A 27,350-nucleotide genomic window follows, 5' to 3' on the forward strand; every position below is an offset into this window, starting at 1 on the left:
TTCTATTACTAACAATATAAAAAGGCAATCATTATAATACTTTTTTGTATACATTTTAATTTCTTTGTTGAACAGTTCTATCTAATTATTAGACAGACATCTATCCGTATTAGACAGAACTGTTAACAAGGACAGCGAACAAGAGGGAAAATGTGAGCACTGTGTGTTCAGGTGCTGCGTTCTCAACGCCGTCAAAATAAAAGTCCTGACACGAATGCATCAGCCAAACAGAAAAACTTATCGGCTGATGCCGATATTGGAAAAATGCCAAATGTTGGGCGATATATCGGCCTTGGCGATATATCGGTCGACCACTAGTATTTAGACATACTATGGGGCAACCGTGGCCTAATGGATAGAGAGTTGGACTTGTAACCCGAAGGTCGCAGGTTAGAGTCTCAGGTCCATCAGAGATTGTAGGTGGGGGGGAGTGAATGTCCTGGACTCTCTCCAACTTCAATACCATGACCCTTGAGCAAGGCACCGAACCCCCAACTGCTCCCCGGCCGCTGCAGCACATGGCTGCCCACTGCTCCGGGTGTTTGTTCATGGTGTTTGTGTGCGTGTTTGTTCACTACTCACTCACAGGGGTTAAATGCAGAGCACATATTCCAAGTATGGGACCATACTTGGCGACACGTCACGTCCTTTCCTTTTCCTTTCCTTTCTTTATATTGGCTGAAATGCATATAGTATGAATTTCATACGGACATACTTCATTTGCCATGTGACCTACCGATATCGGTAGCATTTCTTCACTGCTATCCACAAATCTTTTCCAGTAGCCACATGGGATAATAAAGTGTAAATCTCATCAGAAGTAGTAGGTTATCCTTGGTTATTTTCTCCTACTGTTATGAATACTGTGAATTTGGATATACTAGTCTCTATCTTGATCACTATATCTTTTTAGTGCCTCTTCTAAACTCTGTACCTCAGAAGTATCCCACTCTTTCTCTGTCAGCCACCAAAATACAAACCAAGAGGGAAGCCAGCATGCACATGGCGTTCACTCGGCACTGAGAACTCCCAGCACTCTTGCTTGTTTGAAAGGCTCTTGGCCTTGTTTGAAAAGCTGCCCTGAGAGCCGCGGCCGAGGACAGAGTTTCTCTAAGTGGCTGCGGGCCCAGGGAGGGGGGGGTTTGTGAAGCCCGCTTGTGGCTTTGATCAAATATTCCCCCACCTCTCCTGGCAGGATGGTCTGTTATTCCAGGAACTATTCCGCACTCCCGCGGCAGGGGGTGGGGGCTGGGTGACGGGCACAGGGTCAGAACTGAGAAAGGGAGGAGGCTGGTGAGACCAGCGGCATGAGGAAGGAGAGAAATTGTCCCTTGCAGAAGGAAAGAGGTTTTTTTCCACAAAATCCGCTCAGCTTAAAGTCGATGGACTTGTCGCCATGTTGCCATGAATGATATGTGTCCCATGTCAGATTATAGTTGCGGTTAAGTAGGTTTGTTAGTTTTATACTCCCTAATCAGAGGACATAAATTAGCTATGAAAAATCTTGGTATCGGGTTACATGGGGTTGAAGCCAGTGAAAGTGGTTGTAGTGTGGGTTATGGAGTGGAGTTTGATAGCAGAGTGTACCCTCGGGCTAGTTGGGCTTTTTGATTGTTGTGGGTGAAATTGATACCAGCCTTGACCTAAATGCCATGCCTGTGGCTGCGACTCATCTGTTCTATGTTCTCTACTACTGGACCACAGCCACAATCCGTGAACGGTTGCTCTGTGTGCACCCACGTGTTTAGGTCAGCTTTGACGATAAGAGGTCTGTGTTTTTAAAACATTTAGACTACTATCTGCTGTTTCGATTTTTAGACCAGCTCTGTTTAGTGTCCTCTGCTTAGTGTTCCAGTGTTGTTTTTATTAACTAAAACTATTACAAATTAATGAAAGAAGGCTCAAATAAAATGCAAAATATAAATATTAAATGCAAAAAAACTTTAATTACTAAACTAAATTACTAAAACTAAACTGAAATAAAATAAAGGTGTGTATATATATATGTATATATGTGTGTGTGTATATATATATATATATATATATATATATATATATATATATATATATATATATATATATATAAATAAAAAAAAAAAAAAACTCTAAAACTAATGGAAATGACTAAAGCACTTTTTTTAAATATTAGTGAATATTATAATATTATTTAAATAAAAAAAAAAAAAAAACACTGTATCTAGAGTAACAGATTGATCTTGGGCTGTCAGTACAAATGAAGATCGAGATTAAATGAAAAATTGATTTTACCCAGTCCTACTATTTGGTGCAATGAAAGAAACCAAGCCTGGCCAAAATATTTTTATGTGTTTTTGATTTAATGTTTACTGTTATGATTCGGCCCCGGGCAGATGCGCAAACACATACTGCTTTCTTTGAATTGTAGGACTCTTTGAACCCTCAACAAGTTTTATCAAACACAGTCAACCCATCAGAAAAAAGAAAACTCTAAAACTTTAGGTGCAAGAGAAACTCTGCTACCTGGACTGATTCTTTTGAGGAGGCTGAAATACTTGATCAAAGCATCAGTGAGCAGAGTGTCTGACAAAGTTTGCATGTGGCGTGAGTGGCATTTTGATGTTTTTTGAGATGGGAAAGGCCTCCACTGGCCGTCCTCTTCTGACCAACTCCAAATCAGGTCAACCCTCACTCAGAGGCATGAAGGACAAACAAACAATTTGTGTTTGTCCATCTGTCCTTTTTGCTATTTTTCAAACAATCTTCTGAGAAATATTTCAAAGGGTTAGTGTTACCGTTATTAAGAAGGACCTGCTTTTCTTCGCTTATGTCATAATTTTATAATTATCATCACTTAGTGCAATGAAAGACAAACAAACAAATAAAGGGGGTGAAAAGCATGGCATTGGCAGCTGTCCATATTCCATGTATAGAGATAACTTGCATGGCTAGCTCCATTGTGAATCACTTACAGCATTGCAGCACTTTATGTACCGCACCAGTCTGACCTTTTTTTTATTCTGCTGATTCTTAAGGTGGAACCGGGTATGAAGAGTTTGACCAACTGTCGTCATATTGATTGCCCCTGTGATTTCATTGAGAGTATTGCTCGTGAAAGGAAATACACATGTGAATGACTGTACAAGAGAAGGGTATAGATGAGAGGCGCTGAGGGTGGCGGAGCTAAACAAGAGACACCTGTTTTGGTGGTTAAAGAAGAGATGGCTGGGCACAGCGCAGAATGATGGACAGAAAAAGAAGAGGGGGAGACTGGGGACCCAGGGCTGGAGAAAAGTGTGCAACTGGGCTTTCAGCCAGTCGTGGGGGCCTACTGGGGAAATTTGTTGGGGCGACCTGCGGGAAACATGATTGTTGGTGTGTGTGTTTTAAGTACGGAGTGCAAATGGTTAAAGGTGTAGCTGAATTCTCCATTATATGGTGTTCCTTTTAAAATTTTCTTTCATGATATTTTTTAACTATTGGAAATAAGCCTACCTTATCAACATTAGATAAAAAAGCATAAGTTGGGAAGCGAATGAAAAAGTAGGCTAAACTACTTGGGGAAATTAGGGGAGATGTCAGTAAATGTGTTTGCAGAGTGCAAGCCATGTCCAGCAGTCATGTGCCACATTTGTTTTCCATCTTTGACTTCTCCTGACAGGCCACTTTTGCACAGTTAAATCCAATGAACAATAATCATTGAAGTGCAACGCTCCCAATGAATGCATTGTAGATGGGCACTGATTAGAAAAGGCACCATCCAAAGTATCTAAACGTAATCTTACATTTTTGCATGAGGAACTAGGTTATCAATGGTCACTTTAATATGTTGTCAGTGTAATGAGAGAAAATACCAGAACATCAGCTAACTTTTAGGCAAATGTGGAATCCAAGGCCTCTTGGGAGCTGATGTGGCATTTGATCCCTGAGTTAAGATGATAATCAGCTTTTTCAGAGTGTTAATCCAATTTGTTCATTTGGAGCAGCACTTCTTAACATTTTTTTGCCCAGAAGCTCTCAGCTATGGGTAGGGAACAGGTCGCTAAGGTTTAGCCAGTTGTCATGGTATTTTAATCAGATTTACTGTTGGTTTCATGAATGCATGCCTCAAGACACAATACTTTGCAAGATATATGCACCAATATTATCTCATTAAGGAGGTTATTAAATCTATATTTATTTTTTCAGACTGATATCTAATGTTCGAAATTCTCCAAAAGGCCAGCAGTGCTTAAGCTATTATTCATTTAACATAAAGCCTAGCAACATGTCCATGAAATGATTGTCTACTGAAGGTAATAGCACTAATAAAGTAATAAACCGCCATCCTTAAACAATTCATGACCTCATTTTGCAGTTATGTAATTCCCAAATTATCTTTAACCTAGTTTTTTTTTTTTTTTAGGAGGGTTTTATCTCCTGGAAATTTTTCATTGATAAATGTCTGTGTTGTCAACACATCAAAAGTACTAGATTTCACACTTAGAACAACTAAAAGATGGGATTTCAGCCAAGAGGAGAGAATCTGTCTGATATTCTGATGGTTTGGTGCACACCTAATGATGGTAATTATCGTGTCTGCGCCGCTCAGACCTTTTAGAGTTTCCACACCTTTGCTGTTTTGTGGGTGTGGTTTGGGACATCAGTGTAGGGCAGTTTATAAAGAAAGTAGAGTAATGGTGCAATAACATGAGGTCAGGTTAATGCTTATCATTTAAAGGGCACCTCTGCAAGGCATATCGCAATATGAAACTCTTTAAAAAAACAAAACCAATGCATTTCACTTAATCTGTCCTAAAACTCTCTTTGTCTTGCATTCAGTCTTTTGTAACAATTTCCAATCTGTCTCTTTGGGGATGTTTTTTTGGATTGAATTTGGAATGAGACATTAAAGTAGATTTTCTTCATCTTGCAGATGCACCCTTTGGGCCTGTGTAACAATAATGATGAAGAGGACTTGTACGAATACGGCTGGGTTGGAGTTGTCAAACTGGAGCAGCCCGAGTTGGACCCCAGCTGTCTTACAGTACTGGGCAAGGTAAGGATGCCGCTCAGTGTTTACTTACTGTAGTATATTAGTTCAAAGTTCTGTTCATAAATGTCAATGACTTCCAGGCACAAACTATTGTATTAAAAAACAGTGTATTTTGAGTGACATTTTGGTATATATGCTGCAAATAGTGTCTTTGTATCATTATTTGTGCAGATTATTTCATGTTTTCTTGCCTGCTGGTCAAAGGCAGTTTTGGCAGAACCAGACAGCAATAGTTCCACTTTGATTCATACAGTTTTGCAAGAACTGCTGAATGGTTTTGTTGTTCAAGATTGTCATACAGTACTATCCAAATAGTGTCACCTGATTTGTGGAACTGCTGTGAATGTCACATGGTAAAATACTTTCAGTGTGGTGTTGGCTACCATGTGTGCTTTTCAGACAAATCCAGACGCAGATGAAGCGTTTCCTAATTGGCTGAGCTTTCTGCAGTCTCAAGACACCAGTATCTGTTTGCATGTTTGATCTTTTTATGGGGAAATCTGAAGATTTCCACACATTTATACTCAGCAGGATGCTCTTGCTCTAAAACAGCGAAATATTTTCCCATGTCTAATGCTGGAATGGTCTTAACGTTACACATAACATGCTCTCCCTTTTGGATATTCATTCATATGTTCTTAAATAATATTCAATATTGGCGCTATGCAAAGATTTTGCTGTTATAAGGGATTTAGTTCTTCAAGTTTATGTCAGTATACTAATTTTCTTGGTGCTTTTATTAGACAACATTTGACAAGGAACATAAATGGAGTGTGTGAACAGTTTTTTATCAGTGACACAAAACTGCATCAGTTAAGGTTTCAGGTTAGCATAAAACCAAAATAAAAATAAAAAATAATTCTGAATATGAACTTGTATGATTTCCGGAAAGTTCACATTAGGTGAACGGGGGTAAACACATTCCATCTCTTTTACTTTCATAATAATGGGATAGAAAAACATCCTCCCCTTCTTTTGTGCCAGTGCTATAATTAGAGAGTTGACTGTCATAATCGGGCCTCTAATATAGGCCCGCGCTCAGCTGGGGTTCTCTTTCTAGCATCAGTGTCTGTCCGGTCTCACCAGTATCCCTTTGACCCGCTTGTGCCAGCCTGTCCCTGCTGTGCCACCCCTGCCCTTAGTTTTGTTTTTCTTTTCCTTTCACTGTCTCTTTTATCTTTCTATATCATACTTTGTTCATAAAAGAACAAAGTATGCAGCACAATTGTTTTCAACATTAATAATAAGAAAAACATGGAAAAAGCGTTCTTTTTAGATGATTCTGTCTCCCTCTAGTAACCAAATTAGTCTTTGGTTGAAATGAGTGATCTCATGATGTTCACTTCTGTCAATGGTTTTGTAACATCTGTATTCTTCCACTGAAATATACTTAACACTGATTTAAAAATATATGTAACAGAAGTGTCAGAGCTGTTGATATGACAGTCAGTATGCCTCTGTCAGCTATTCACATGAACTGCAAAGTATGTGGTTTCTTGCCACAGTAGAGTATGTGATGCAGATGCTCCTGAACTTTTAACAGAGCATTTCATTTGGTTTGAGTATTTATTTTTATATGGACTGAACAGGTTCTGTCCCAGACTTTTCTTGATTCCCAATCTGTGTAAATACACATTTTCATGGGGATGGGAAATTCTGTCATTACTCACCCTAATTTGTTTTGGTGGACTTTCCCTTTAAGTATGTGTGTGCTGGTTTGAAACCCTCAATGATAACAGTCATTTCTTATCAATGATTGTTCTTTAAACTGAAAATCTACAAAAATCTGTTCTGATCAACAATACAGTGTGACAATTTGATGCAAAATAGAACTCCTTACCTGCAATGATGTGCAACGTGCAGTGAGTCGCGTGAATGGTTTGTCTTGGCTTTAAAGATATGAGTGTCTCCGGTTCGTCACATGCTGCCCTGTGTGTATATTTGAGAAAAGGTCAGGTAGGCTTCTCCGATTTGTGTAAGGTCTTGACGGAGCTGCCCCGCTGACATGTATATGTACACAGTTTCTTCCTCTGTTTCCTGTCTCTGTCCGCAGAGAGCCATCGCTCTGTTCACCTCCCACCTCTCCTGCTTCCTCTCTCATTCCTGCTCATTCTTTTGTTCTGTTGCACCATTCTTTCTCATCTAGACTAGTCTCATCAAACTGTGGATCTTCTTATTGGGTATCCTCAGGAAACTAGTTTAAAGTGTTTATGGATCATTCAGGTATCTGCCTGACCTGAAATCTAATGCCTTGTGCGCTGATTTCCTCAGGAGCCAATAAGAAGCCTGTTTTGAATTGCAGAGATGTGGTGTCATGAAGGAACCATTATCCCTTAAGTGAGCTCTGGTTTTGCTTGTTTTTGATTGCATTACACAAAGTAATTTTTTCCCCACTTTTTTTTACATTAGAAAAATTAATAACATTCTTACAAATGTTTAATGGTGTAATTTTTTTTTAAAAGTTGTTATAAAACTTTTGATCTTTAGATGACTAAGTGCAGAGAAACCTGTCTCTTGTGTATCGTACACAGATTTTGTTGTTTCTCCTGTGTTGAATGTACTTCATTAATTCCCAGCAGGTCCCTCCTCTTTCAAAGGCCGTCTTGATCTGTTTGTTGGTCTCTCTCTTTTTTCTCTCTCTCTCTCTCTCTCTCTCTCTCTCTCTCGCTCTCTCTCTCTTTGTCTCTTTGCCAGCATGATATCCTTTTTTCCAAACAGTGCTGTGCTCTGACACATGCAAAACCGGCTGAGGGGTTCTGTCCTTTCATCTCCCAACCACATTCCGAGTCTTCCCGTTCCCATTGCATCAGTCCGCATGTGTGTGTGTGTGTGTGTGTGTGTGTGAGAGAGAAACAACAAGTCCAAATATTATCTGATTTTCCCGTCCAGGTTCTTTCACTTAGTTATATACAAGTGGAAGAGGAAATGTATCTTGGGTATTTTTATAAAACACACATACATATGCAGTGCTTAACAAATTTATTAGACCACCACCACCCAGTGTAAGGTTTGTGCCTCAGCTGCCCTAAACTAACAGTATTGGTGATTACCAAAATAGTTTGTTTCTGTAATAGTTAATCTGCCAGTATAGTGTTTTTAATGCTAAAATATAATTGTTGTTATCCATGAATTTGCTGTTTTACAAGAAATTTTTTTGTTTTGTTTTTTTATTCAGATGCCCAATTACAGTCAATAACAACAGAGACTGGAAAAGTACATAAAAACAATGCTAGCAAGAATGTAAGCTTTTTGTATGTTTTGTTTGTTTGTTTATTATGTGTGGATTAAGACTATTTAGTTGTTTTAGTGTTATTTGCCTAATAAATGTCAAAAAAGTTTAGTTTTAAACAAGTTTTTGACAGATTCCTAAAATATTTGTGATGACAGGTGGTCTAATAAACATACAGTGCTTTACAAATGTATTATACCTGTATTTATTGACTGTAATTTGGCATATGAATAAAAAATAATAAAGTGCTTTACTTTTTTTTCTGCCTTTCTTGTAAAACAGTAAATTAGAAAATTCATGGGTAACAACTGTGACTAAAGAGTTTACAAATACTGGTGGATCAACCATTACAGAAACATATAAAAAGATTTTGGTAATCACCCAAACCTTACATTGGGTGGTAGTCCTATGAAATACCAAGAGAGAAAATACTGTCAAGTTCAACAGTTACAACAGAGTATAACACTTTACAATAAGATGTCATTTGTTAACATTAATGTATTAACTAACATGAATGAACAATACATTTATTACACAATTTATTAATCTTTGTTAATGTTAATAAAAATAGTCGTTCATTGTTCATGTTAGTTCACAGTGCATTAATGTTTACAAACACAACTAGTGATTTTAATAATGCATGAACTAAGATTAATAAATGCTGTGGAAATATTGTTCATTATTATGTTATTTATATATGTTAACTAATGTTAACTAATGAACCTTACTGAAGAATGACCGCAGATGCATGGCACTGCGACCAACTTAACATTTTACAGAGTTTAATGTAGCAATGTGGTCGCTTAGTTTTTCAAGATCAGTTTTAATCGTGTAACTGTTAATAGATTTGAACAAAGAAATAAAGTGTTACTACGCACAAGCCGTATTGATTGCAGATACAAAAATAAGACGAGTAAAGAAAATGCAATACTTATTAAAATAATCACCCTTTACTTAAATATATGAACACAGAGAACCGCTGTTAACAGGTTAATATAACGTTTCCCATTCTATGACTAGTAAAATAATGTCACATTACGCTGACGAACACGGCTCTCCTCGGAGTAACTGTGAGCGCTGCATCGTCGTCTTGTGTGACAGGTGTCAGCGTTAAGGCACAGTACTGCCACCTGGGAGCTCAGCCAGGTACTGGTGCTGGAGTATTTACATGTGGTGTTATCATAAGAGAACTGTTCATTTTAAATATTGCGGTATATCGTCACACACTAAATTAACACAATATCACAATATAATTGTTGCTTTGAATATCACGGTTATCATCAATACCGGTATATCGTGACATCCCTAATATATATATATATATATATATATATATATATATACACACACACACACACACACACACACACACACACTGGCCACTTTATTAGGTACACCTTCCTAGTACCGGGTTGGACCCACTTTTGCCTTCAGAACTGCCTTAATTCTTCGTGGCATAGATTCAACAAGGTGTTGTAAACATTCCTCAGAGATTATGGTCCATATTGACATGATAGCATCACACAGCTGCTGCAGATTTGTTGGCTGCACATCCATGATGCGAATCTCCCATTCTACCACATAAAAAACTGCTCTATTGGATTGAGATCTGGTGACTGTGGAGGCCATTTGAGTAAAGTGAACTCATTGTCATGTTCTGAGATGATTTGAGCTTTGTGACATGGTGCATTATCCTGCTGGATGTAGCCATCAGAAGATGGGTACACTGTAGTCATTTAAGGGATGGACATGGTCAGCAACAATACTCAGGTAAGCTGTGTTGTTTAAATGATGCTCAATTGGTACTAAGGGGCCCAAAGTGTGCCAAGAAAATATCCCCCACACCATTACACCACCACCACCAGCCTGAACCGTTGAGACAAGGCAGGATGGATCCATGCTTTCATGTTCTTTATGACAAATTCTGACCCTACCATCTGAATGTCGCAGCAGAAATCAAGACTCAACAGACCAGACAATGTTTTTCCAATCTTCAATTGTCCAATTTTGTTGAACCCGTGTGAATTGTAGCCTCCGTTTCCTGTTCTTAGCTGACAGGAGCGGCACCCGGTGTGGTCTTCTGCTGCTGTAGCCCATCTGCTTCAGGGTTCGACGTGTTGTGCATTCAGAGATGTTATTCTGCATACCTTGGTTGTAATGAGTGGTTATTTGAGTTACTGTTGCCTTTCTGCCCATTCTCCTTTGACCTCTGACATCAACAAGGCATTTTCGTCCAAAGTCACTTAAATCCCCTTTCTTCCCCATTCTGATGCTTGGTTTGAACTTCAGCAAGTCATCTTCACCACATCTAGATGCCTAAATGCATTGAGTTGCTGCCATGTGATTGGCTGATTAGCAATTTGTGTTACCAAGCAATTGAACAGGTGTACCTAATAAAGTGGCCGGTGTGTGTGTGTGTTTGTGTTCCATATATATAATTTTTTTTTTTTTTTTTTTTTTTTTTGGTGCACAAAAACCTATTGAAAATGGTTGTGCTGCTTAATATTTTTGTGGAAACAGTGGGAACTTTTGGACAATTTAATGCATCCTTGCCAACTAAAAGTATTTATTACTTTATACCGTGTGGAAAAACTGAAACTGAAATTTAAGTCATATGGCCTTGAAGATCTTGTCTGACAGCCGTAGTCACCATTTTGCTATAAACAGCTCCTTTTGTGTTCCACTGAAGCGAGAAAGTCAGATGGGTTTTTGAAAGACAAGAGGGTGAGTAAATGATGACAGGATTTTTCATTTATGAGAACTACTCCTTTAAATGTTTATCTTTATAACAGTTGCAGTATTTGTTGCACCTTTGCCTTTAATTCCCTTAAGAAATGTGTGAAAGGATCTAAGAGAAAGTGTTTAAAGGCTTCTAGGTGTCCACACGCACAGTATATGCGTTTTCCTCATACATCACTGTTTGATGAGCTCCTCTTTGATGAGCTGGAACATAACGACGCTAAATCCTAATGCAGGCCGGAGGCAGCTTGAAGCACCTCCACCCACCTGCTTCTTGACTGCACAGCACTTGAGTCACCTTGATTAAAAACTAGAAAGAGATGAAGATTTTGATGCAGAATGTTTTGATTTTGAAGCTCAAACTTTTGGTCTATTTTGTTTCTTAGGATTTCAAAATAAGTGTTATTTTAGTAATGTTTATATATTATTACTATAGTATTTATTCATATTTTGAATTTTTTTATTATTTTAATTTCAGTTATAGTAATTTTATGTACTTTTGTCACTTTTATTATCATTTTTTTAAACTTTTTTTTTTTTTTGGGGGGGGGGGGTGCTGTCAGACAAGATTTTCCAAGTCACTACCATACACTATCCACACTATCATATGACTTTAGAGGACTTGAGAAATAGTGAATGATACCTATTTAAACACTACTGTTCAAAAGTTTGGGTTTAGAATTTAATTATTATTTTTTTTATTTAAATTTTTGTGTCAAAAGGTAACAGTGTAAAAGTATTTTTTTGCAATGAAAATGTATTTAGTACTTTTTAAACTTTCTTTTAATATAACGTTTCTGATAACTTTTAGTACTATTAGTGTTTTTTTTATTTCTGTTTGTTTTTCCATCAAATATTTAGCATGTGGTTTATTTTAGTTCAAGTTCAGTTTAAGTTGAATACATGAAAATTATTTTTAGTTAACAATAACAACACTGGTAGAAATATCAGATCTAAAGATCTTTTGATCATGACATATTGGGTTTGAATGACATTTTTTGACACGCATACCATCCATAAGTAGCAGGAATGGGTGGGGTGAGGGGGGAGCGCCGATGGGGCCCTAGCTCTGGGGTTCCTCTTTTATGTTTGTGTATGCCTCAACTTGCTGATATTAGCTCACTGGGTTTTCCTTTGCTTGGTGTCAAAGGTTCTCTCCCAATGGGCGGAGCTTCTTCCAATTGGCCGGCAGGTTTCTGTCCCTCCGCAAGTATGAAATCATGGCTTTGGAACCCACTGAGTGAGTTGCCATGGCCACTGGGAAGCTCCCTGTGTCATGTGTTTCAAAGTGAACCGAGGCCTGGCAGAATTACCCAGCCTTCAATGGGAGGCAAAATGACCATTATTAGACTTCACAGTCCTGGCCATCTATTTAAAAAGAGAAGAAAAGAAACCCAGGGAGCTTAAGACAAGGGCTCGAGGAAAGTGAGCAGAGGGGGACGAGAGGGTGCAAGAGAGGGAGACGGATAAGCCGCCAGGGAAAATGTCATGGCGGTATCTCAGTTCAAAGAGCTCCCCCAGGAAGTATTTTGTTTTAGTGTTTACAAGAGAACGAAAATCAAAGACTCCGCAAATCACCTGTGGATTTTTCCAGGCTGCCCTTCCAAAATGAATTGAGCAGAATACGCATAGCGTGTCACTTTAGGGTGGTGCAGCGAACAGAGCATGTAATGTTGTGTCTGCGAGATGTGGTAATAGTATGTGTGTGTTTCTCTTTGAACGCTGTGCCATGCTGGGAGAATGTGCTGAGCCACTTGGCGGGCTTTCTTTTTTCCACTTTTCCTTTCATGGATTAAGTTCTATCCTGGAGTTTTAGGACTCTTTTATACTCCGGAGGGGGGTGGTATCTGTGTGTGTGTGTGTGTGTGTGCGCGCGTGTGCATGTGTGCATACGTGCATGTGAGGAGGGCTTGTGTAAGGGGGTCAGCTGTGAGTGACTTGGAGGGCTACAGAAAAAGAGAATGGAGAAGAAAGAGTTAGCACACCTGCTAATTGAGAGGAAGTTGAGGACTTGACGGAGGGGGGTGTGGGAAAACGAAGGATTGGGAGAAAAGGGGAGGGAGAGAGTAGAAACAGTCCTGAGAGAGAAATGCACACTGTAAAACCCAATAAATTCAGAATACTCAACTTTTGTGGACACCGATTACCTCAAAACATTTAAGTAAACCAACTCAAAATTTTTGTATCTTAGCAAATTTGAACGTGCTTTGTGACGCTGCAATCTCTTCTGAAACTCTAGACGAGACGTGTGAGATTACCAGGGCCTCTGGGAATCTCTGCAGGAGCCTTAAGTCTCCATTTGCACTCTATTTAATCTCATTGCCATCTAGGAGAAACAATTGAGATGTTAAACAGATCTCATGTGCGATTTGTCTTTCCTGTGGGCCGAAGTGGGGGTTGGAAACTGAGAACTGGACTGGCTAACACACCTGGTAGCCTCAGGTGCACGAAGCCACTGGCTTGTGTGTCAGGTGAAGATATGGTTGTTAAAGTGTGAGACGTGTGAGCGCAGGGAGGGATTGTGGCTGGTTGAATTACAGCTCTCTGGAGCAGAAGGGACAATAGAGCAAGAGAGAGCGTTCTTCTCCTCTTTCCTGCTCTCTCATACAGAACAGCCTTGAGAAAGATGAATGAATGAGAGGCCGAGGTGGAAAAAACAGAATGAGCGTGTGAGAGGAAGCAAGGAGTTTCCATCAGATGCCTTCATTCATTGAAAGAGAGACACCCCGGTTTTTTGTACTTGTATCAAAGTGCTGCCCTCCTGTTAAAAATCATTGAAGTCTTCTGGTAAATCCCCCCGCTGCAAGGGTTAATCTAAGTGCTGGAAAGCCGTTGTGGTCTTGTATAGGCCGAGTCTAAACCTGCTGTTTTGTTTGCCTGGGGAGAAACGCTGCTCGCCAAATGCAGATCCCATTACAAAGATGCAGACACACACACACACACACACACACACACACACACACACACACACACACACACACTCATGAAGCTTAGCTCAAATATACCCCACACACACACAGAGCCACTTCAAGGGAAGGTTAGATTAGAGAGGTATGAAGGCAGAAAGCTCATGCTCCTTTAATTAAAGTCATCCGCATTCAGCTGTCCTCATTCACCGCATTGCATGAGCAGCTCTGATCTGACGACTCCACGCTGGCTGATGCTCTTCAGTCAGATGCCCAGTTTCATTGCATTTCATTTAATCAATAATTATCAAAATTTAATGCCTACTTGCATTTATTTGTTTATATATTTTTCTTTTAAAGGGGTCATATGATGCTATATTGAAGTTTTCCTTTCTTTTTGGAGTGTTAAAAGCTGTTCGTGCATAGATTAGATCACTGAAGTTGCAAGGACTAAAGTCTCAAACCCAAAGAGATATTCTTTATAAAAGTTAAAGGAAAACGCTACCGTTTTTCCAAATATCCCACTATGTTCTTCCCTCAGCTTAGATGGCTTGATGCTTACCTCTCCCATCTCAGTGCGTGCACTTAATTGCTGTAGTGCGCAGCGCCACTATGCTAGCGTTTAGCTTGGCACCATTCATTTTTTCGGATCCCAACAAGGATGCATTTAGAAGCCACCAAACACTTCCATGTTTTCCCTATTTAAAGACGGTTACATGAGTCGTTACACGAGTAAGTATGGTGACACAAAATAAAACGTGGTGATTTTCTAAGCGGATAAAAAATGATAACTATAATGTATGGCGGAAGAGCACTTCGCAGCACTTCGACCTCAGTGCAGCAATATCATCACTCCCCGAAAACTCCCACTCTCAGGAGTTATTTGGCCGAAGGACATGAAGGCGTAACATTTCCGTCACACGCTTGAGGTATTCAGCCAGGCGTAACATTTCCGTCACACGCTTGAGGTATTCAGCCAATCACAACACACTGGATAGCTGGCCAATCAGAGCACACCTCACCTTTCAGACCAATGAGCTTTGTAAAAATCGACGCGTTTCAAAAAAAAGGTGGGGCATAGAGGAGCAACAATAATGTACAGTATGTGGAAAAAATGTTTTTTGAACCCTAAACTGCATAAACACATTGCATTACACCAAATACACAACATAATGTTCAATATGTGTGTGTGTGTGTGTGTGTGTGTGTGTAAATTTGCATAGGCCTCTCTATTTTTATTATTATTATTAGACTTACTCTCAGGTTCTTGATGATGACACGGTTATCTTGCAATTAATGTCTTTCTTTTTCCTTTTTAACAATAAAAAAATTGTTAGGGTAAAATATTAAGAGGGTCACGTGAATGCCTCTAGTTTATTTATTTATTTATTTATTTTATTTTAGATTAATCATTCTGCACCATTTTTATATATATATATATCTATATATATATATATATATATATATATATATATATATATATATATATATATATATATATATATAATATATATATATTTATTTATTTATTTATTTATTTTGAGGTCTTTCTTCATTTGATAATATTACTAACAATATTAATAATCATCAGAGGCAGCATCATTATTGTTATTTTTAGGTTTCTTTTTTATTAAATAAAAATTAAATAAAAATGTTTTACTGTAATTCTTATTTATGATTTTAATATATATGTGTGTGTGTGTGTGTGTGTGTGTGTGTATTAGAAGTAGTAGATTTTCAAATAATGATGACATTTTGCAGTTAAATACCTTTTTTCTTTGTAAAATCTAGGACAATCTGAGCACAATCTAGGGTTACCATGGTAAATTATTCTGAGAGTAATGTGTGAATGCCTCTAGCTCATTTCATTTTTGTATTGTCAGACATCTCATGACTTTTTTTAGGTTCTATGCTAATTCATTTGTGTGCGACTTTATTTCTGTGGAATAGGTATAATAAAAGATTAGGAAACAATCTATCAGTCCAACATTAATATTTAAGTATCTCTGTGGGTTTTTAGAGTAGTTCTGGTGATTGTAAAGATAGTGTAGATGCTGACCTCTTTGGGACGCCACATTTTTAAACTCTCAGTGACCCTGGGCAGCCTTTTGTGTCTGATTGTCTTAAGACAGTGTCAGCAGAGCGTCTCCCTGCAGTGCTAACCTTATTAAAGCTAACTTGTGTGTGTATGTTTATTTGCCTCGTGCTGCGGTACCCTTATTAAATCTAAACTCGTCTGGATAGAGTTATCACTACTGACAGGGAAACCACAGCACACTTACTTGATAATGACTTCTTTGCTGAAAGCTCTGAATGCTCCTCTGTACTGAGCAAGAGCATTTCACATCCATTTAAAAGAAATCGTCTGAATGGTGTACGTGACATTGTTGATTCAGAAATTCATTCAGAAATGCAATTAGCTTCACTTTTCCCCTTTACAGCTTCAAAGATAGGCTTTGCTGGCAAAACCGTGATGGCAGCTTTTCAAATGTTACTATTTCTTGTTTTATCATCTTAGTGGATTTCATGCGCTTAGTGCATCAGTGTCTTATTGTGAATGATCAACACTTGTATGTGTTGTGTTATTAAAAAATAATTTTATATACACTATATATATTGTTTTCATAGTAGGGCTGCTCAATTAATTGAATTTCTAATCGTGATTACAACTTTCACTTTCACTTAAAAAAAAAAATTATGGATGCCACAATTACGTAATCATTCAAAGTGGCAATTAATCGTTCATAGTCCACTTATGTTATTTTGGGCGTTTAAGATGTGTTTTTGTATTTGTTTTTTTGTTTTTTTATACATTATCTTAAGGGTTTTTCCCATTATTTTAGTTTTAGTTTTAGTATAGCATTATAATACCATTCATATTTTTCTTTTTTTATAATTTAAAGTAGAAACCAATCCGATTTATAGTTCACATTTGAGCCTTAATACTATAGAAAAGCACTAAAAGGTTTTCAGTTAAAGTGTTTTCAGCTTGTTTATTTTCATATAAAAATACAGAATGCAGTTGCATCAAACAATGTTATAAACATCATTCAATGTAAATTGTTATAATCATAATTAATAATCGCAATTATAATTTCAAGGGAATAATCGACAATTATGATTTTTGTCATAATCATGCAGCCCTAATTAGGGCCCTATGAAATCCATTTTATTTTTTCCTAAATTCAGTTTTATTTTTTTTTCCAAATTCTGTTTTTTTTAATAGTTAAATTAAAGTTTATTAATCAAAAAAAGCATGTCTTATTAATTAGAACCATGAAATGTATACATTTTCACATCAATTTAATAAAAGTTTAACAAAAATTACGTTTTAGGGCCCTATGAAATGTTTTCTTTTTTCTCACCATATGTTTTAGCATGTCTAATTATTTGAATGCATAAAACAACTTTATTATATTATTATTATTATTATTATTATTATTATTAATAAAGTAGCCTTGTTTTGTTTGTTTTTTTCCTCAGAAATTCTGTGTTGTGTATTTTAATTTTTCTGGTTATCAAATGAAGGCATAAAACATGAATTTCATTTATCTTTTAATTATTGAAAATTAAGCAAACTTTATTTTTTGGGGGTTTACTATTAAAATTAAAACATGGAAGAAATGTTGTGTGATTATTCCTTAAAAAATGTTTGTTTCATAGCCTATTTTAATAGTAGTAGTTTCTTAGTAGATGTACATTCTACTGAAAAATAGACTTCAAATCAAACCGGACTTTTATTTTGACGGGTTGCCGTGAATACCTTTACAGTTCTGTGTATGTGATATGATGCTAGTTTTACTCAAATCAAACGGTCAACTGCTCATGAAGTGACTCTCAGAGCAATTCTGGAGATGTTGTTCATGTATTTGCATCCTCATTTAGTGAGACAGCAGACGCTGAAATCACCGCGAGCATCACGCGTGCTTCAGTATATGTGTATTAAATGGAACCACGCGTCTGTGCCATTCATTGACAGAGATGCGCAGAACATGCAGGATTCATATTTAAATAGACTTTTGCGGCTTAATAGTTACAGATATTAGTCCATATCGCGATTTGATTTAAGTGTAATGACCTACTTTTGATTAATTCATTCAAAATTTGACAAATTCTGTGACATTCTGCGTTAAACTGTGAATTCTGTTATTATGACTGGATTCCACGATTCCGTCCGCGTTTTCCACATCACGGAAATCATAGGGCCCTACCTAATTCATAGTCTTTAAAAAAAATTATTTAGCTATTTGATGTTTAACCAATAATCAGTTACTTATTTAGGCATTGGTTTTGGAAACTAATTGGTCTGTTTGCATTCTAGTTTAACACCCACTTTTTATGATTCAGTTAGATCAATCAATGGATAAAACTCCCATTGTACTTTTTTTTTTTTTCCTGAAGACCGTAAACTCCATTATACCAAAAAATCAAAAAATCAAAAAGGGAATTGTGACTTTGTATTTATTTTTTCTTGCAGCTTACAACAACTTGACCCTGCCCTCAAACACAGTAGGACAGAGCACAGACGCCCTGTCCTACGCTGTGAAAGTAAATTCTTTTTATTTTCACTTCCAAAAGATTATGCTGCAAAGAATCAGTGGTTAAAATGAATTCTTTCCAATGTACCACAGCAGTACAACCCCAATCGTTTTTTGTGTGTGTGTGTTCCCGTCATTTTATTGACGACTGCTTCTCTAATCTCGTGAAGTTCAAGGAAGGATTCACAAAATGCTTGCTCTTGAAAGTTGGCTCAGTACCTTAAAACTGCTTTGAACGAATCATTTGAGAATCATTGGAAAATTGACTTGTGAGAAATCTGAATTGTGAGATATAAACTCAGAACTACGAGAAAAAAGTCTGAATTGTGGAATAAAAAGTCACAATTATTTTGTTTTTATCCCATGGCGGAAATAAGCTTCCATAGGTAACTATCTTGTTTTACTTAGAAATAAGTCAGATTACTGAAGTATAATGAGTTGGAAACTGCAATTCAAGTTGACTTTAAAATGTGTTTTCTTTCAAAACTCTTGCAACATACCTCACCTCAAATTTGGTATGGAATGGAGAAAGAAAAGACAGGATTGTTTACTTTTCCTGTGCGTGGTTAAGGCTGGAAAACCGGTATAAAAACAAAATATACACCCAAAAAGAAAGCGAGAGGAAAGCAAAAAAAAGGATGGGGAAATTTAATTAGCAGTTGTCCATCCTGAGGCGCAGGGATTGGAGTCACCAGAGTTAGCGGGAAGCTGATGGGCTTTAAATTAGTGGCTGCGTTTTTTGACTGATCTTTGAGTGCAGGGAAAGGAAAGAGGGGGGGAAGCCTTGAGAATGATAAATGGAGGAGAGGGCGATTTTACGACCTCTCAGGAAGTTGCTGCCATAGCCGAGAACCAAAGCTGGAGTTCATTTTATTAATGATGAAATAATGAACAGAGATTCTCCCACAGAACCTTCAATGACATCACCAGCCTCGTCACCATTGGGTCATGTCTTTGAGACACCACTGAGAGATCTAGTGGGTATCATCTGGGGAGGAGCGTTTAGTTCTTCCAAATCAACACCAAATAAACACCATTCAAACATAATCAACTCAAATAAATCCTAAGAAATCCTTGTGACATCCGCCAGAGCTAACATGCTAGTAATATATGGGGTTTTAGTGGCAGGAAACATTAACCCACTTTGAAAATAGGGTTTGAAACCAAAGTCTGTTTGTTTAGGCCTGGTTTAGTCTTAATGTTCAGTCCAGTTTGTTGAGCCATGTGGTGTGGAGTGAGGAAAGCCCCCCGAAGCCCCCACCCCTATTTTTTGAATTTAAGCCACTGGCTTAACTTACCTCAAAACATCCAGCACATCCAGCACACTTTATCATGGGAATTAATTGGGAAAAAAAGCTTCGTTTATTTTATTTATTTTTTTCTTTAAGAATATACATAGGTTTACATTTTTATAGATGGATAGATAGATGGATATAGATTCATAGTCATGTGGCTGTAGAAGCTTTTCATTTAGTCACATTTCGGTTGAAGAATTACAAATCCTTGATTATAAATAGAGATGCATCTGACAATCAGTTCTGTTTTCTTTTGTCTATAAATGTTATGTCCATTTGTGAATTGCAGGAAACACAGAACACAAGTTTTTCGGTCCTGTGAGTTATTCTTTGGCTGCATAGTTGCAGGGCCTCATATTTGCCTCGTGACAGAGTCAGTTCCCTTTGCTAGGTGCCCCCTCACACACACACACACACACACACACACACACACACACACACACACACACACACTCATCAAGTGCAAGTGTAATTTCTGGTTATGCAACAGGAGCTGGGAGTGATGAGCGATTTTGTTAAAGCAGAGAAGGTGAAAGACTGACTGGAAATAAAAAGGTTGATATTATGGTAGCTTGCAGAAATCAATGCATCGAGCAGGAAGAAAAGACATTTATATACTGATGTAATGGAGTGAGTGTTCGAGCTAGCAGTAAAAGAAATGAATGGCAGCTTTATTCACCTGAACTAGTGTGTGTGTGTGTGTGTGTTTTATAAACAGCACACCCCTAAAGTTGGCTAATTAACAGGTGAATGTTCCCTCTGTGAAAAAGCTTCATAAAACATTGTTAATAAGCTATAAAAAGCATTATGTCATTATGAGGTTATTTTGAAGTTATTTAGTCCAATCTATACCACTTGCCTGAACATAGCCTTATCTTTTCAATCCTTTAAACTGTTATTGCTTGCAGCATCAAACTGGTCTCAGAACAGGTCTGAACAAGAAGCTGACCTGTAGTCCAGGGTCTTCTGGTGCCTTCTCTGAAATGATCCTATATTAGTTCTGCACTACTTAACAGGGGCCTCCAGTGAGACTGGCATCTCAGTTAGGTCGCTGCGTCCATGGACCAGGCCAAAATCAAGACCTGTTTTTCTGTAAATAACCACTGACATTGTGATGGCATGTTAAGACTCTTTTACTTCTCATCTTTAAAGAGAACGCTTCTAGCAATGTAAACGCAAGCTTTAGATCAAACTTTAGTGACTTTAGTCTCGGAGGTGTCCATCTGTTTGCAGTAGTTCAGTCATGTAAAAGCTAGTTTACTAATCCTACATGAACTCTAAGAGACACCATTAAATGAGCAGTTTAAATCGATAAGTAGCAGAGAATTCAGGCAAGTTAGATAAAAGTTTGATTTAGACTTTTTCAGTGATCACCAAGGATGCTTGTGAATGAAGGATTTTTGGGTGTACGTACATTTCATTCCTTATAGAAAAACACTTACTTGCTGATTTATCTTTAAAGTGTGCATATGTGTCTGCCAAATGCATAAATGTAAATAAATAAAGGGGGAAATCTAACTAATTAAAACAAATTAAAAGCTCAATACAGTTATTTTTCTAAGTTTCTTTTGATTCTCCCGAACAATTTTATTTGTGCTTCTAGGCAGAGTTGCTGAGAGAAAGGAAGTTTAATTTAGCACTAGGTTTATGCTGGGATTTGTGTGACTACATGACTTTTACAAGCTTCATAAACATTTTTCACCCATAAAAATAGTTTTAAATTGTAGCACACTGTACTCATGGTTGCTGTAAAATGCAGCCATTGCTGCTTAATGGACTCTTTTGTCCATAACAATAGTATTAAACCATAAGGGTAAGTGTGTGACCTAGTTAATGGTTCCAGCTTGTTGACGGCAAGCTTTTTGTGGCACGTTTGCACAGCTTCTTAGAAATACGATTTGATGCATTATGGATAGTGCGAAACTCCTCACCACGGTAACACATGGATATAAGGAAATAGTTATATTTATATTCATGTTATCCAAATAGTTATATATATATATATCTGGTCGACCAATATATGGTAATTTTGACTGCCGATGCCGATATCTTGGAAAGCACAGACTTCTATCCGTATTAACCATATTGGTTTTTTTGACTGCCGATATCTTGGAAAGCACAGACTTCTATCCGTATTAGACAGAACTCTTAACAAGGACATTAAACAAGAGGGAGAATGTGAGCTGTGTGTGCTCAGGCGCTGCCTTTCTCAGCACCATCAAAATAAAAGTCCCGGCTCTAATTCATCATCTAACAAGAAAACTTATACATAAAATATACATGTAATGGCATCAGGTAACATCATTGCACTACATTATTACCATGGTACTTTTTGCAGTGGTGCAAATTATTTTCTTAATTGTACTCCAAAATTGTATATATTGAATATTTGGGTAAGTTGTACTTTACCTCAGTGATTTTAAAATTGATTTTCTTTTCTTTTAATGTATACTTCTGCACCATAGCACCCTAGTCATTTTGTTTATAAGAAAACTAACCTCAGGCAGTCAATTAAGTCTTATATAATTAAGCCTTATATTTGTGGGTGTTTTTATTTAGTTTGCCTTACATTTTAGGTAAATTCTACACACTCAGAAAAAAAATGTATAAAAGCTGTAACTGGGGTGGTACCTTTTCAAAAGGTAAACTTTTGTACCTTTTAGGTACTAACATGTACACTTTAAGTACTAATATGTACCTTTATGGAACCAATACGGACTCTTTAGGTACAAAAGTGTGCCTTTTGAAAAGCTACCGCCCCAGTGACAACTTTTGTACCTTTTTTCCCGAGAGTGTATTTAAAATTTCTAATTTTTTCTTATCCATTTACACCTGCACACCGGCACAAGTCAACAGCAGAAATTTAATCTAAAAAATGAAAGCAAAAGGGCAGCTCTAGCCTGTGTCTATTTAGCGTTAAAGTGTTGTGGTTCTAGTAAGGATCGCAGTGTAAACTTAAGCTAAGTGTGTTGTTTGGATTTTCATGTGAATTGTAGCCCAGATGAACCCAGCAGTGAAGAGACTGTGAGAAACCGAGCAGGCACAGTTTTGTACTTCGCTGACTTGGATGCTTATTTTATTTTCTCCTTTTTGCTATTTCCATTTATTTATTTATTTTTTCTGCAAGAAGCTAAGACTTACCTAAATAATTTCTTGGCACTTAAAGAGAAAATAAAGGGTGACCACATGTAAGTAAACTCTAAATGAGGAAAGGCCTTTATCTTTGAGGAAACCCAAAGGCCAGAAGGCAACCTGAAATTACAGCGTAATGGCAGAGCTTTGCTTTCTGAGGACTTAATTACTTTAATTATAGCAATGCAGAGAGTGAGTGAGTGTGTAGGATTGTTGAAATATAAAAAGGGATGAGGAGGAGAAATCAAGAGGATTGAAGAGGTGAATGCTTCAAGGGTCTATAAATTGATTTTTGACCAGCTGGACATCACAGGCACTTTTGCACAAGTTGATGTAGTGTTTTCTAGCAATTTGTACATTCATTGCATCTTTAACTGTATGTTGCATGGAATAGCACATTTATTTTTACTGTAAAGGTAGGGTAACAGGACCTTAAGGCACTATGATTCCCATGATGCAGAAAATGCAGACAGAATCACGGAATACAGTCATAAAAATGGAATTCACGATATAACTTGGAATTTTGGATGCATTAATGAAACATAAAATCTTATGAAGTCTGCATGTTCTGCATGTCTCTGTGTGAATGCAAGGCACAGTTTTTTTTTCAACATCTGGAAATTTTTTAAATCATGCTTTCAAGATCTGGAAGACTCATGTAAATTTTTATATTGATTTAGCCTTTTTTTTTTTTTTTTTTCTGGTTCTGCTCAGCTCAAGAAGATTTCATTGACTAGAAATTGCTCTTTATGAGTGTAGATGCTATAAATGATTTTTCATGACCAGAACAGTCATGGAAATGAATAAGTCAAATGTAGTGGGAAAGATGCCTTTCATTCAAAGCACTTTTCAATGCACTATAAAACTATGAGTCTGGTTATCAAATTAGAAATGATATTATCAGATAAATTTATATTTAAAAAGATTTTTAAGTAGTAGCCACCTTAACAGTGTTACTTCAGTCACTGTGATGCTATTATATAGATACTGAGATCACTGAGAAACATATATTATATTATATTACAGCTTTTTATATTTTGAATTATTATTTTTTAATTTTTTTATTTTAATGTAAAAGTTTTAGTAATTATGTTGTTTTTGTAATTTTTATTAGATTATTTTTTAATGCAAGTTTATTTATTTATTTATTTATTTTTCAGGTTTAGTTTATCAAGTTCAACTAAATAAAAATGACAAATGTTGCCCCTTAGCAACTAGCTGAAATAAAGTACTTTTACTTGTATTTTTTATTTTACAGTTAACATTTATTTTAAGAAACGAAAATGTTTTTTATGGTTCAGAAGTAGCTTTAACGTAGTTGGTTACATTTTGTAAGTAGCTTGTAGTGTAGCTAACTACTCAGCTACAGTTTCAGAGTAGCTTCCCCAACACTGCTGGAGGGGATTTTGTGTGTGACACCTGAACAACGTGTGTGTGTGGGGTTGGGGGGGGGGGGGGGTGTTGCGTGGTGGTCTTTGCTTCATCTTAAGAAGTTTTTTTTTGCTGTCATTAGGCAAGTTGCTACATCACAGCACTTGCTCAAAGTAGATTCCATGTTTCTTTCTTCTGGCCTGTTCTCGCACTCTGTTGTGCTCTCTCTCCCTCTCTCTCTCGTTCTTTCAGTCAGCCACCCCTCTCTCTCCAAACCCTCATTTTCCTCCTACAGCTCTTTTATTCAGCACTATTAATAATTAACTGAAATTGCCATCTTCAAAAGAGCCGAAACACAGCTGAAGCACACTGATGTGAAGCAAACACGGTAGAGCGCAAGAGTTCAGTCCGTTTCCGCATTTCTGTGAATCAGTCAATCAGCTGAACGATAGTATGAATTTAAAAGTTGACGAGACATAAACAGTCATTAGCTTCCACTTTGTTTTCATCTCTTGAGGTGTTCCCTCATGAATCTCATTGGATTCGCTCATGTCTCCCTCATTCTGATGTTTACTGAGCATATTCACTTTTAAATCAAAATTACAGATCTCATCAAAGACTGTAAAGTACGTCTTGGGGCATAATAATTAAGATAAGAATATTGTGTTGCTTATCTTTTATAATGCCTTTTCCTCCCATGATTTATTTTATTTAACTTAGCTCTCCTAAAAATTGCTTGCTTTATCCAATATTATGTTGAGAAAGGTGGAGAAGGGGTTCAGAATGTTTGCTTTGTTCATGTTCTATTTGATTTTGGTAATATTGCTGCATAGCCTCTCACCCAGCACCTTTGTGCCACACCATTGCAGTCCCATGAGTTTTCTCTGGCTTGTTTTTGTTCTTCTCGCTTCAGCTTTAACAGAAGTCAGAATGGGAGTCGGTTTCACTGTGATTTTCTTGTGGGATTCAGTGAGCCTTGTGTTGAAAAAACATGTATGATTTGATATTGAATGTTGGCGTCAACATTTTTAACAATGTTCCAATGTTTTATTTGATTTGGACTTCTAAGTTACTATTTAGCAAGATCAGTTTACCACATAACCAGACCCATCATAGTGTGGTGCACATCAAAAAACTAAATTACTCGGTTAATGTCAACTTCCCAGCCAGTGTGTACAGTATTTAGTTAGATTTTTCTGCATTAAACTTATAAAACAGGTAATACGATGGAAATGTTAGTTGGATTACAAATAGTGAGTAATGATTGAAAAAAATGTTTTATATATGTATGTATATATGTATATGTATATGTATATGTATATGTATATGTACAGCACAGACCAAAAGTTTGGAAACATTATTTTTAATGTTTTTGAAAGAAGTCTCTTCTGCTCATCAAGCCTGCATTTATTTGGTCAGAAAAAACAGTGATATTGTGAAATATTATTACAACTTAAAATAATAGTTTTCTATTTGAATATACTTTAAAAATAATAATTTATTCCTGTGATGCAAAGCTGAATTTTCAGCATCATTACTCCAGTGTCTTCAGTGTCACATGTAACATCCAGTCTATCACATGATCATTTAGAAATCATTCTAATATTCAGATTTATTAAGAGTGTTGGAAACAGTTCTGCTGTATAATATATTTGATGAATAAAAGGTTAAAAACAACTGCATTTATTCAAAATAAAAAAACTATTTCTAATAATATATATTCTCACAATATATTTTCTTTAATATAAATTCTTTAACAATTAAACACATCCTTGCTGAATAAAAGTATTGATTTTATTTAAAAAAAGAAAGAAAAAAAATTACTGACCCCAAATTACTGACCAGTAGTGTATATCATTACAAAATATTTATATTTTAAAAAACATAGCTGCTTTTTTTTCTTTTTTTTTTTTTTTTACTTTTTAGTCATCAGAGTATCCTAAAAAAAGTATCACATGTTCTGAAAAAATATTAAGCAGCAGGACTGTTTCCAACTTTGATAATGAATCATCATATTAGAATGATTTCTAAAGGATCATGTGATAATGATCCTAAAAATTCAGCTTTGCATCACAGAAATAAATGATAATTTAAAGTATAATAAATTTAAAAACAATTATTTTAAATTGTAATAATATCACAATATTACATTTTTTTTCTGTATTTTTGATCAAATAAATGCAGGCTTGATGAGCAGAAGAAACCTCTTTCAAAAACATTAAAAATAGTAATGTTTCCAAACTTTTGGTCTGTACTGTATATTAATGGAGCTATGGTGGATAAAAAAAGGTTGAAAAAATACACTTAGATGATTATACACTCTGTAATATTTGCTATACAGCTACTAAATCCCAACCTAAACCAACTTTTTCATTTACATGAGCCTTAGCTTGAGATGAATTACTTTGACGTAAATGAACAGTGTAATGGCGTCTGCGGGTACATGTATTGTGTGTTGAACAGTCATTGGCAATGTCTCTACCACACACACACACACACACACACACACTCATAGCCATGCATAAGCACACAGGCAGTGTGTGGAGAGGCCATGCTTTCTCTCACAGTACCCAGAATGCCTTGGGCTTGGAGCAGTGCCATCCCTTTGCTACTCTGATAACAGAGTTATAGAGCTGCACATTGTCGCTTTGATCTCTGTATTTTGCTTTTTTTGTTTCAGCCTGTTCTTTTCGCTTCGCATGAGTGGAGTTGGAACATACCCAACCGTCAGTGTGTAAACAAAATGCAAGTCTGGTTATGTGATGTCAATCATCTATTAAAATAATAAAACAATGAACATCAAGATGGCAATAAAATAGTGAACAAATAAGGCAATGATAGCACAACTGAACACACTGATCAAAGCTTTGAACTGTAGTTATGAGCAGAAAGCCACTTCAGTCATCACAAAGTATGTTTACTTGTTCTGCACACTGACTCGAGAGCCATCTAGCTGAGGTGTAAGAGCGACCTCTGCTGGTTGGGAATGAAACAGGTCGAACATTTAACATGGTATTGAAATATTTACTTATGAGAAAGTCTGCTGTTTGTCTTTAAATTGAATACACATCTTTTTAATTAAGAAAAACTTTTGTGTGGAAGGATACTGTTAAATAAGCCTTTTCTTTT

General features: G+C 36.7%; 1 protein-coding gene across 1 annotated transcript in view; it reads left to right on the forward strand.

The window, feature by feature from the left end:
- The window catches only part of znrf3 (zinc and ring finger 3), a 71,685-nt gene that overhangs the window by 35,911 nt on the left and 8,424 nt on the right, over positions 1-27,350 (forward strand). Inside the window, exon 2 of the mRNA XM_042753515.1 lies at positions 4,892-5,014. Coding sequence (XP_042609449.1) covers positions 4,892-5,014 — 123 coding nt within the window. The remainder of the gene's footprint in view (positions 1-4,891; positions 5,015-27,350) is intronic.

Source organism: Cyprinus carpio, chromosome A5 (assembly GCF_018340385.1).
Source record: "Cyprinus carpio isolate SPL01 chromosome A5, ASM1834038v1, whole genome shotgun sequence".
Lineage (NCBI taxonomy): Eukaryota > Metazoa > Chordata > Actinopteri > Cypriniformes > Cyprinidae > Cyprinus > Cyprinus carpio.